The sequence below is a fragment of the Neofelis nebulosa genome, chromosome 15 (assembly GCF_028018385.1).
Source record: "Neofelis nebulosa isolate mNeoNeb1 chromosome 15, mNeoNeb1.pri, whole genome shotgun sequence".
Classification (NCBI taxonomy): Eukaryota; Metazoa; Chordata; class Mammalia; order Carnivora; family Felidae; genus Neofelis; species Neofelis nebulosa.
The window spans coordinates 7,000,659-7,013,133 of record NC_080796.1 but is presented as its reverse complement, the minus strand read 5'-3'; the positions used below and the strand labels follow the sequence as shown (position 1 = coordinate 7,013,133).

General features: G+C 56.1%; 1 protein-coding gene across 3 annotated transcripts in view; it reads left to right on the top strand.

Annotated features, from left to right (window-relative positions):
• The window catches only part of SUSD4 (sushi domain containing 4), a 93,888-nt gene that overhangs the window by 53,277 nt on the left and 28,136 nt on the right, over positions 1-12,475 (top strand). For all 3 annotated transcript variants that reach the window (XM_058702165.1, XM_058702167.1, XM_058702166.1), the window contains 2 exons: positions 4,318-4,491; positions 7,781-7,969. In XM_058702165.1, the coding sequence (XP_058558148.1) occupies positions 4,318-4,491; positions 7,781-7,969 (363 nt within the window). The remainder of the gene's footprint in view (positions 1-4,317; positions 4,492-7,780; positions 7,970-12,475) is intronic.

Sequence of the window (12,475 nt, the reverse complement as noted above, 5' to 3'; positions counted from 1 at the left end):
ACCACACCATAATAACAGTATGTGAACGTGGTCTCTGTCTCTAAACGTCTTGCTGTCCTGCCTTCACCTTCTTCTGTGAGGACAGTGACGATTAGATGCCCACGTGGGGAGACCACGTGACGTGAGCGACACGGGCAGGTGGCGCAGCGTGTGGTCAGCGGAGGACCATCTGCTTGCCGACGTGGACACCAAGGGGAGCGCCGCCGTGCTGCTGCGAATGCTCTTGACCTCACCTCTGGCACCTGTTCCCCGGCTGTCCCTTGGCGGTGGTGTGGTGTGGACAGTGCCCGTTTCTCCCCGCAGTGTCGTGTGACAACATGCGTGAATGCTAACACCAGGGAAGCTCACCTGAGCCTTGGTGCCCAGTGTTGTCCCTGGGGCTCGGCCACGCAGGCTTGGTTGACCACTCACGGGGCTCGGCCTCCAGCTCCCCAGAGGCCGAGTGGATCCACAGGGACGCAGGCTCCCCAGCCTCAGTCACACCGTCAGCACAGAGCGTCTGCTGTGGCCTAGAGGCTCCCGGTGGACACGCTCGGCTCAGGGAGGGCACTAGGGAGGTCATGACCCAGGACCCGAGGGCAAAGACCGAGCCTCTCTTTGGGTCGGGTAATCCCTCGGTGTGCAGGCCACAGCCGTGCTTCAGAAGCTCTGGGAGCTGCACGTCGCACGAATCCAACCCCAGATCCCCGCCCTGATCTGCAAGGTGCCGTGTGGTCTGGCCTGTCTGCGTTTCAGACACGCCGACACCCGGCTGTTCCCTGTGCCCAAAACCTCCGTCTCCCGGATCCGCACAACTGAGTCCTTCTTGCCGCTGGGCTGTACTTAACAGATGTCATCTCCTCAGGGCGCCCGTCCTGTCTTCCCAAATCCGGGGGGCCCTTGGTCAGTGTCCGTGTGACCTTGGCACCTGCTCGTCAGAGCCACCGTCGTGCCCGTCGCGCTCTAGCTCACACATCTGCTCGTTTGTTAGCGGTCGCTCTGCACACGGCTGCCACGAGGTGCTGTTCCCGACCGTCTCTCTGTGCCCAGCACCCAGAGCGGGACTCAGCAGCCCGCTGCTGAGTGCGTGAGCGAGCCAGCGAATGGGACAGACGGGCGAGTAAATAAACGGTACAGATGCCGGTGTAAACAAACCCAGAGCCCTGCACGGCAGGACTCCCAGAGGCTGTGCTGCGCGGCCGTGAACGGGGGATCTCGAGTGCGTGCTACCAACTCAGTTCCCGGAAGCACTTTTTGGCGAGCACTGGTGTCTGAAGTTGGCGTTTTAGGGAATCAAATCAGTTTTCACACGGAACCAACACTTAAAAAGGGAGTAAGTCTAGCGTGTGGTGTGCATCCTTAAGACTTTTTTCCTTTTCTGCTCCGTTCTTTAGGACCCCCGTGTGCTAACTTCTTTAGGACCAGTTAATCTGCTCTTCGGTATAAATGCAAAACACCGCCTGAATATCCCCTCCTTCATCTGCGGACGGTATTAAATCCTTTGCCCCAAAGCAGGACTCCCTCTCGGTGACGGCAGGCGGGTGAAGTTGATTTCTGGGAGGGAAGCCTTTGATAATCTCTCGGTTACGTCCCCGAAGTGTCCATTTGAGCGCTGTCTACCGAGGGTTTGATCGTTGACCCCATTCTGCACGACAGAATCAATACTGATGGACCTGTGTTCACAGTCCTTGGCAGTGGTGTTTTTATAGCGGCTTTTAAAAATCCTTGCTGCCTGCTGGATGCATTTGTGCTATAGAAAACCTGTGCTTTTTCCATTTGAAACCAGCACTGATGAAGATTACATTATTTTCAGACACTAAAGATCCTGGCTCATCTGTTTCCACAGAAATACTGTCCGTAGCCATTTACGGGTACCGTTGGCTGGTTGGGGCACACGCACTTCTTCAGCGGGGACACTGGGCACCAGACGCTGTGGGTAAAAATTCAGGATGGCTCTGTGTGCCATTCGCTCCTGTCGAGGTGTGGTTTAGGGTTTATTACAGCTTGTCTGTTTCACTTCTGTCCTTTGTCCCAGCACAGCCCTGCTTACGGGAGCTCAGACTGCAGCCTCCAGCCCTCCAGTCGGTGGGCGCCCCGTCCCCCAGCAGTCGGTCCTCCACCGTGCCCCGTGGTGACCCCTCTCTGAGCAGAGGCTGGGAGGCTGTGGTTCCCTGTGACCTGTGTGTCACATGCCCTGTCTGTGCCCCGGCCCCTGCTTGTGGACACGGGCCTGTAGTCGGGAGTTCAGAGCCCTCTGTGTTACCGACCACCTCGCCGAGAAACCATGAGGCTCCTTCCCTGGTCGGCCAGTGTCCCCATGCCCTCGGTGCCCGCGGACTTTACTCCCTGCAGCTGGCTGCCTGCTGAGCACAAATTCCAAGTCAGTCGTGGAAATGGCTTTTCCGTCACGTAGATTCCTGCCGCGGGGTTGATTTACGGCGAGGTTTTATAGGCAGGTGCCTTGATGAATGTGTTTGTATCTGCTGTGAATGATTCCTGCATCGTGATACTGAAGACTGATGCACGTTTTCCATTAAGAAGGCACCAGTGGTCTGACTGCGTGACGCCGGCCAGGGTTCTTCCGGCACTGATTCCGGGGAACTCGGCTGTTCTGGTGGGAGACTGTTGGTTAAACGTGAGCAGCTGAAGCCCGTTGCCACCATCCAAAGTTCAAAGCCAGGGGGCGCCTGGGTGGCGCAGTCGGTTAAGCGTCCGACTTCAGCCAGGTCACGATCTCGCGGTCCGTGAGTTCGAGCCCCGCGTCAGGCTCTGGGCTGATGGCTCGGAGCCTGGAGCCTGTTTCCGATTCTGTGTCTCCCTCTCTCTCTGCCCCTCCCCCGTTCATGCTCTGTCTCTCTCTGTCCCAAAAATAAATAAAAAATGTTGAAAAAAAAAATTAAAAAAAAAAAAAAAAAAAACAAAAACAAAGTTCAAAGCCAAGAGGTCAGATTGGAGGCAGGACAGCGTTTCCAGCCAGATGGCCTCTGCTGAGATCCCCAGGCCCAGGGAAGGCCTGGTGGGCGGGACCCCGGGGGCTTCACGGTCCTGTTTCCCAGGACGTTTCTTCTCTGCCAGACGTGTGGGGAGTCTAGAAGAGCAGAGTGGACGTGGGAGGAAGCCGGTGGCACAGTCCCTGCTCTTGAGAGGAGGGCAGAGCCGGCTGGCGAGCCTTGACTTTGGCGGCCGTCCCTCGGAACCCCGGGCCCTCGAACCCCCATCTCTGGGAGCCCCCGGCCCTCGGAGCCTCTGGCCCTTCTTGGCCAAGGCTCTCCGGCGCTGACCTTCTGCGGTCAGATTCCCGGTGCTCCCTGTGCACCCAGCCCCACACCAAAGCTCTGGGCCGCCTTCCGCCGCCTCAGGCCTCAGAGCTGACAGTTCCGAGCTTCACGGGCCTGGAAGGTCCGGGTTTCTGTTGACGCTGTTCCAGCCGTGTGGGGGTCCAATAAGAACCGTCATAACAAATTCCGAAGCTTGGAGCGCAACCCCCCATAAGGCAGGGCCTCCTGACTCTTGACAGTGGGATAAACCTCTCGCTCGGGCGCGTGTGAGTCGGAGGCACGGCCAGGCTGGCAGCTGCACGCTGAGCTGGGAGGAGACGGCGCTGGAGGCCCAGGGTTAGACGTCACTCGCTTTATTTTATCTCTTGATCATCTGCTGTGTGCACTCCTTGTTCCTCGGGCCCTCGTTCAGGCGGCCCGTCCCCTCCCGACCTCCGCATCGCTCCAGCTGCCCCCTTGGGAGGCAGTGCTGGCGGCCGCACGTGCGGGGAAGGTCGGTGGGAAGTCCTAACAGGTGCAGTCCTGCCTCGGCCCCTCTTTTCCACCAGGCGTATCTTCTGTGCCCCACAGGCCGAGGCTGCGGGCCGTGGGGGGACCACCATGTGGGCGGCAGTGTGAACCCCCAACTCTTGCGTTTCTTCACTCATTTCCACAATCACCGAGAGCTCACTGTGTGGTATCGAGTGTCACATGCGGGACATGAAGTTGCTTTCGTGGCCGGATCCCCCTTCCTATGTCCCTCCCCGTGTCCCTCTTGTGTCCCTCCCCCTGCCCCTCCCGTGTCCCTCCCGTGTCCCTCCCGTGCCCCTCCCGTGTCCCTCCCGTGTCCCTCCCGTGCCCCTCCCTGTGTCCCGCCCTGTGTCCCTCTCATGCCCTCCCGTGTCCCTCCCTGTGTCCTCTCCCGTGTCCCTCCTGTGTCTCTGAGAAGCAGGCTGTGCCGCTCGCGGGCACACCTGAGCCCCGAGTGGAGCCTGAGGCCGGGTCTGGGAAGAGGAGTGAAGCTGGGAGCCACGAGCAGTGTGAGTCAGGTTGATAACGTGTCCTGTTCACGCAATTGCAGATTGCCGCGTCCCTCAGGTGGAAGATGCTGAGATCCGTAACAAGACCTACAGACAGGGAGATAAGCTGATCGTCACCTGTCACGAAGGGTTCAAGATCCGTTACCCCGACCTTCACAACATGGTTTCGCTGTGTCGCGATGATGGGACTTGGGACAATCTGCCCCTCTGTCAAGGTGGGTGCAGAGCACGTGTCCCTAACAGGTCGCGGGGACTGCGCTCGGCCCGCGCCCCCTGCACTGGGATCGGAGTCCCCGCACCCTCCCTGCAAAAGCATTCGCGGAAATACCTCATTGCTCAGGAGATAAGAGGCTGGCGGCCGGGCGTGAGCTCAGTGATGAATTATTGTATATTCAATGAAAACAGTATTTACACTCATTTCAGTGGTGGTGAGAACATACTTATGGCTAATCTCACAGAGGCCTCTGTAAGATTACAGAGGATCTTCATAATGCGATCCCTTTTTATAATGCACAAGGATCAGAAAAATAATCAAATTCAGATTTATCCAAACCGCACAGTGAGTATTCCTTGCACTTTTAAAATTGGGCCGACGTCGACCCTGTTTGTGAAAATAAGTCCCTCCATTCACATCATTTCTGATTTTATTTTTTGACATGTGACCTGGACCGAGGGCCCAAGAGGCCCATGCATAATTCATCATTTGAGGGGAGGGCGGGCCGGGTCCAGTGACGACCAACGTGGGCCCCGCGCGTGGGAGTCCGGCTGGCAGACTCTGACGCTCTGCGAGCCGTGGTTGCAGATAAGTGGTTTCCTTCCGTGGGGGCTGGAGTCGGGACCCCTCAGGAGAACGTGGGCACAGGACTGGAGGACAGGGGACACGCACCCCACCACACGGCAGGGCTCTCCGCGGAAACTCCCCTCACCCCGCGGCTGCTCCCCCGCTTTCTAGAGGTTCCCTTTCACACCTCGTGAGCACCACGTGCCCCTTCACCAGCTCTTTCGGTCGCAGTTATTTTTTTTAAATGCCCAATGGCAGGGCCCTTGTCAGGGGCTCAGGTGCGGCTCTCCCCATGCTTGCCCAGCCCCTCCGTCCACCGCCCCACACTCAGGTCTCAGCGCGGCAGGAGGGAGCAGGCCCACCGGGCTGGAGACTGGTGCTTCATCAGGCAGCCCTGCAGGCCAGCCTCATTCCTCCAGTGGCCTGGTCTGCACCCACCGGCCCTCCACTGGAGCCCCCGCCTGTGCCCCTCCCCATGGGACCCCTGCCCTCCCCTCTCCTCCACTGGAGCCCCCGCCTGTGCCTCCCCCCCAGTGGGACCCCTTCTCTCCCCTCCCCTCCACTGGAACCCCCGCCTGTGCCCCGCCCATGGGACCCCTGCCCTCCCCTCCCCTCCACTGGAGCCCCCGCCTGTGCCTCCCCCCCAATGGGACCCCTTCTCTCCCCTCCCCTCCACTGGAGCCCCCGCCTGTGCCCCCCCCATGGGACCCCTGCCCTCTCCTCCCCTCCCCTCCACTGGGGCCCTGTCTGTGCCCTGCCTGAGGCAGCCTGACTCCTCAGAGCCCTGGGGGGAATATAATTGGCCCTTAGAATGACATAACCCTGAGGCTTTCACTGTAGAACCGGGGGCCTGAAGCCCAAGGAGGAGGCACTCTATTATCTAGAGGTGCAGGTAGGAATCACATTACTGACTCAAAGTCTGGTTTCTACTGCTGTGTTTAGGACGGGACGGCCTGTCCCTAGGCACACAGCGTCTCTTTCTTTCTTTGATTTACTGCTTGAGTCATAACCCCTTCTGTCTGCTTTTGGGCAGTCAGGGAGCCCTGTCCCAAGGCCCCTTTTCCGGGGGATCTTCGGGTATTGGAGAGCAGCGCATGATGCCCGCTGTGGGCCGTGGGCCACCTGGTTGCTCCCTGGGGGAAGCCAGCTTACCTGTGTGGGCGGCTCAGAACTGCACTCTTCCCCGGCAGGAGGCGAGGGTCCCCTGTGTCAGCGCCTCTGAACTTGCTTGGTTCTGATGCATCACGTGTTCGTGCCAATACCCGTGTTCTGTTTTCTCAGTTACTGATTCTGTTCGTTCCTGACCCCCAGCCCCCCCCGCCCCCAATATTTCACTTTCGTTATGAAGACCGTCCACGTTCAGCTCTGTCGTTAAATCATCGAAGGCCGTGGAGAGGCGATGTGGCTGCGTCTCAGATACGGTCCACCCTGAGTGTTGGCTGGTGCGGGGGGTGGTCTCTTGGGTCCGCAGATCTCTGTGGCTCCAGCACACGGCCGTGTGGGGTCCGCCCAGAGTCCGCGTCTCCCGAAGTTCTGCATGCTGGGGGGGCCTCTCTGGCCGCACCCTGGTCTCACCCTCGTACACGGACGTCACCTGCCGGTTTGCTGACCAAACAGTTTCCCGAAGACACAGCCCTCTGATGCTTCTGATACGTAACACAGCCGCCTAGAAGGAGGGCCCGGTCACCTGCTGCGGGGGGTGTGATGTAATTTGTACTCGGTGATTGGAAGGGAAAGGAGGGATTTCCATTATACCTTATTTATTTCACACACAGTTAGTTCTCCCCAGGAAGAGCACGGCTCAGCAGGGCCATTATTCCCGCCAGTGGAACCACTGAAGGCAGTAAGAGACCCCATGGTTGCAGTGGATGCCACACTGGGTGGGTCTGTGTGCTGGGAATGCCCCACTGGGCTGCACAGATCCCACTGGAAGTGTCCCCTGGGCTGCACGGGCTCCTGTGTCAGTGCTGGACCCAGCCCCACTTGCACTCGGAAAGCACACAGAACTGGGCCTCCGAGAGGGCCCCACAGCTGCACCAGCACCCGGAGCCTTAGTGTCCATCCTTGGGCTCCACACAGACCCGAACCAGAGGCTCAGGGGACGACCCAGCAGTCTGCTCTGCGACACCCTCTGTCCAGGTCATTCTCAAGGCTGAGAGCCACGGGGTCCCTTACCCACTGCACATAAAACACAGCTGGGTCTTTGGGCGGAATCACACCGGGTCAGGCGGGCATCCACTCTGTAATCCGCACAGCAGCAGGGGGTTTGCGTGATAGCCTTCTCGAACGCCCCAGACCACCCCCAACCCCACCCCCCGACCGTTGAAACAGTCAGGGTGTTGGTCCCTCCACGGTGGTTCTCAGCCCGGCGGCACATTCAACTTATTTGGAGAGTGTCCAGGCTGCCTGTGGACCCGGGGCACGGGACCGGGCGTTGGTGTTTATCAAAAGTTCCTCGGGTGATTCTCAGGTGCAGTCAGGGCTACGACCACCGGCCAGGGCCCCGCAGCTACCCCCGCCCCCCCCACCCGCCGTGTGCAGCTGTAAAACCTAACATCCGAGTCACGAATGGGATAGTGGAGCAGATGAAGGGGTCTGGCCAAGGCGCTCAGTCCCCAGAGGCCAGGTCACGCTTCCAGCGAGTGAATCCACCGGGGCGGGGGCGGATCTGAAGGTGCACAGAGGCGATCGAGCCAGACTGTCCCCCTTCTGTCCCCTCACAGGCTGCCTGAGACCTCTCTCCTCCTCTAATGGCTACGTGAACATCACCGAGTTCCAGACCTCCTTCCCCGTGGGGACCGTCATCTCCTATCACTGCTTTCCTGGCTTTAAGCTGGAGGGGTCGGAGTATCTCGAATGCTTGCACAACCTCATCTGGTCGTCCAGCCCGCCCCGGTGCCTCGCTCTGGAAGGTAACGTGCCTCCCTGTTTCGCGGCTGGATCTTGGGTTATTGAAGCGGACGTGTCGCTAGGAGAGCTGAGCGTTACGGTCACAGTATTCTGTTTCCTGAGCACACGGGGCCCGAGCTGAGGCAGCGAGCCTGGCCATCGGCCGAGAGGCAGGACTTAGAACCGTCGTAAAACCGGCTCCCCTCCCCTGCCTGTCCTAGGCTTAAAGGGAATAAAAGAGAAAAGTTTCAAGCATCAAAGGTTAAACTGCAAAATATTGCAGAATTAAATGAAATGTCTTCAAAAATTAATTTTCTCTGCACTAAATGAAAACAGATTGTATTACGGCATCATTAATCTCACCCCTCATTTTATCGTTGTGTCAATGTTTCTTCCTATTTCCGAGCAGTTTACGGCTTAGCTGTAAATGCTTTGCTGGGAGTACACACACTTGGAAGCCTGAAACCAAGAGCTCCTTCCTCCGTGGTCTCCCTAAACGACTGTGATGATTCTAGAGTGTGGTTCACGAAGAGGCACTGATCAGTGAGGGGACGGGGCGCCCAGTGACAGGATCAGGCCCGTGTCTGGGGGGTAGAGCCGTACAGACTTCCGCCAGGAAAGGTGGGCATGCTGGCTCGGCCCTGGCTTTAATGCGGGTCTTGAAATTATGATCAAACAAACACCAGTTTTCTTCTGGGCGTCTGAGCCTGGTGGGGAGAAGAAAACGAGAGCTCCACTAGGAGCCTGTCCACAGCTCGTGTGGCCTCTCGTGGGAAGCAAGACATGACAACATGGTGTTCTCTCCAGGGTGTGCGTGCAGTGCGGGAAGAGGCTGGGGGTTCCGGAAAGCGCCTCCCCCAGGGATTTGGACTTGGAGTAGGGGAGGGGGGGGGTGGAGCGTCGGCAGGGAGGGGGGAAGAGGGGCTGCCGGACCACCAGCGGCAGGGGTGTCCTCAGAGCCCAACCCCCACTGCCCACCCATCCCAAATACCCCGGGGTCAACCTCCAGGGGACACGTCAGAAGAGATGTGGGTGCACAGTTAAATCTGAGTTTTGGATAAACAGCAAATGATTTCTTAAAAAAATGTTTTTAATGTGTATTTATTTTTGAGAAAGAGAGAGAGAGACAGAGCAGAGCAGGGGAGCAGCAGAGAGAGAGGGAGACAAGAATCCAAAGCAGCCTCCAGGCTCTGAGCTGTCAGCACAGAGCCCAACCGGGGGCTCGAACCCATGAACCGTGAGATCCTGACTGAGCTGCAGTCGGACGCTCAACTGACTGAGCCCCCCAGGCGCCCCAACAGCAAACTATTTCTTACTGTGAACGTGCCCTGAACGTTGCATGGGACTTAACTCATGGTGGAAAATTACTTTGTTAAATTTGAAGTTGATATAACCGAGTGTGCGGTGTTCTCACTCGTTAAACCAGCGACCCTAACCTCAGGGTGGGGCGTCCTGTGTCCCTCCCCCCCATCTGGACCGCAGGCTGAGGTGAGCCTGGGTCCAGGAGAGGGGACTCTGAGGTCCGGAAGCGTCTCCCTGCTCAGACAACCAGAAACAGAGACTCAGTGGAGGGAGTCGTTGGCGGGATCCCGTCAGCTCAAAATGCCGGTTTTCACACCTCTTCAAGTCGGTCGTGTTCTGATCAGCTCCGTTTTGAAACTTTGAACGCTTGTTTTTGTGGAGCCTGGAGAACACGGTGTGAACAGGTACGGCAAACTTGGAGGTCTGAACGGGGAGGTGGGCCGCCTGCGTCGCAGATGCCGAGTCCTTCCTAGAGTTTTGTTGTGTGTGTTTAGATCACCTTTATTCCCCCGCACGGTGCCATAAAACACCTGCCAGACCCAGGTGCGGGACCTTGCACTGCGAAGCAGCTGGAGACCCCAAAGCCACGATCCTGGACCCAGAGCCACGGTGCAGCCTGAAGGCTTTCTGTCTCAAGACTTGATAGAAACGGGGCTGAATTAAACGATGGGTCAAAGTAACAAGGGCGACTTTACGACACGCTATCCAGCGGGGCCCCGGCGTCGGTGTTTCTTCGGCTCCGCCGGGATCGTGTGCCATGTTTGTGGGGGGCAGGACCCTATTTGTACCACATAGCCACTGGGCGTGCCTGTCCTGCAGCTCCCCCAGCCCCAGCTTTTCCAAACCTGCTAAGGGCCAGGAGAAGGGGTCACACAGAGAGGGCCAGGAGGCAGGTGGCACACTGAGCAAGGGAGTGCACCGCCATCAGACCCGCCGGGCGGGCTCCCGTGCTGGGTCTCCCCCTTCATCGCTTTGCCCCAGGGTGGGTCACTTGGCTTGTCCGTCCCCATTTCCGCACCTGCCAAATGGGGCAGATGGTTATGTTCCTCCCGAGACTGCGAGGCTCCACGTGGTAACGGGTTCAGAGTCGGTGAGTGGTCCTCCAAGTGGCCGCTGTTATCACTGTGCTCAGAATTTAGATACGTAGGCCAGTCTGGACGTGGCTGTGCGAACAGAGTACCGAGCTTTTCTGCTCGTACATTGTGACTGTTCTCGCGGCTCTGGTGTTTGCAGATAAGACGAATCCCAGATGACAGAAACCCTGAACCACAGCAATTTGCATTAATTTTGAGAGCTTACTATGTGTCACAGTGTTGGACACAGTAACTCAGTCTTCCTAGTGAGACAGGTGCTGTTTTAACCCACTTCACTGATGGGCAGACCCAGGCTTATAAAGTTCCAGAAACTCACCAGTTCACACCACCAGTAAGTGGGCGAGCTGGGACTCAGACATGGGTCTCTGTCACCCCAGAGCTCATGTTCCTAATCACCAGGGCACTTTATCCAATTAAATTCTGATTGCTTTACGTCCAACCGGGAAACAACGGGATGTTTTTATAGCCATTTTGTAAAGAGTGAAAAAATTTTGACAAAACACATAGGAAGGGACTCCTATGTTGTTGTTCGTCCTGTGGGAATCCTAGCTGCAGGGCACGTGAGGCCAGATGGAGGCCGCTCGCTGTTGTCCCCAGGGCCCGCCATCTCCCCGTCACGGTGGAGAGCCCACCAGGGTAGTGTCTCCTGTCACAGACCAGGTCTGACACCTTGAAGGACAACGTGACCTGTCCAGACCCTCCACCGCTGGGTCCTGGTTCTTCGGCCACATGGTGCCTCTTGGCCTCACTCAGCTGGAGGGCACCTGGTGAGGTCAGGCTTCTCCAGCTCCGATGGCCGCCCCAAGGTGTCCGTGACCCCAGGATGGATGCCTGGCCTCATGAGGGGCTCACATTTTGGAAGGAGAAGCTCCAGCAGCTTTGCTGAAGGCCCAGGTCATGTGTCCAAGGTCAGGACACTTGCCGCACTGAGAGCGGAAGGTCCTGGAGCATGCGTTCCCTGTAGCTGCGCCGGGGGCAGGGGACAAAGCACCTGAAATCATAGTCTTGAACCACAGTGTCGCTCCATCGTTGAAAAATAGACACGAGGCTTTGAAACGAAGGTTATAATAAAGGACAACGAACGACACTATATGACGATACAGGTGTCAATCCACCAAGAAGGTACAGCATTTATAAATACATATGTACCCAACATAGGAGCCCCTAAGTAGTTAAAGCAAATATTAGCAGACCTACAAGAAGAAATTTATAGCAATACAATGATACCAGGGGACTTTAACACCCGCTTACATCAATGGACAGATCATCACACAGAAAATCAATCAGGAAACATCAACCTCAAATGACACATTATACCAGATGGGCTTAACAGACGTATACACAGTACTCCACCCCAAACCAGCAGAATACACATTCTTCTCAAGTACACGTGGAACTCTGTGTCCGGGACACATCACGTGTTAAGCCACAAAGCAAGTCGTAATAAACGCAAGAAGACTGACATCCTATCAAGTATCTTTTCTGACCACAATGGTATAAAACTAGAAATCAATTACAAGAAGAAAAACTGGGAAAACAAATACGTGGAGATTAAATAACATGTTACTGAACAAGTGCTGGGTCATAGAAGAAATCAAAGGAGAAGTAAAAAAAAAATACGTAGACACAAATGAAAAAAAGAAATGTGACATAATGAAATCTACAGGATACAGCAACAATGGTTCTAAGGGAAAAGTTCATAACCATACAAGCCTACCTCAAGACACCAGAGAAATCTCAAATAAACAATTTACACCTAAAGGAACTGGAAGAAGAACCAGCAAAGCCCAAAGTTAGCAGAAAGAAGGATATAATAAAGATCAGGAAGGAAATAAGTGAAATAGAGACTCAAATGATAATAGAAAGATCAATGAAACTAAGAGCTAGTTTTTCGAAAAAATAAACAAAATTGACAAACTTCTGGCCGGATTCACCAGTAGAAAGGAGAAAGGCCTCAAATAAAATCAGAAATGAAAGGGGAGAAGTTACAGCCAACAGCACACAAATACAGAGGATAAAAGGGGCTACTAGAACAATTCTATACCAACAAAAGTGGACAACATAGAAAAAAAATGGATAAATTTCTAGAAACTTATGATCTTCCCAGACTGAATCATGAAGAAAATCTGAATA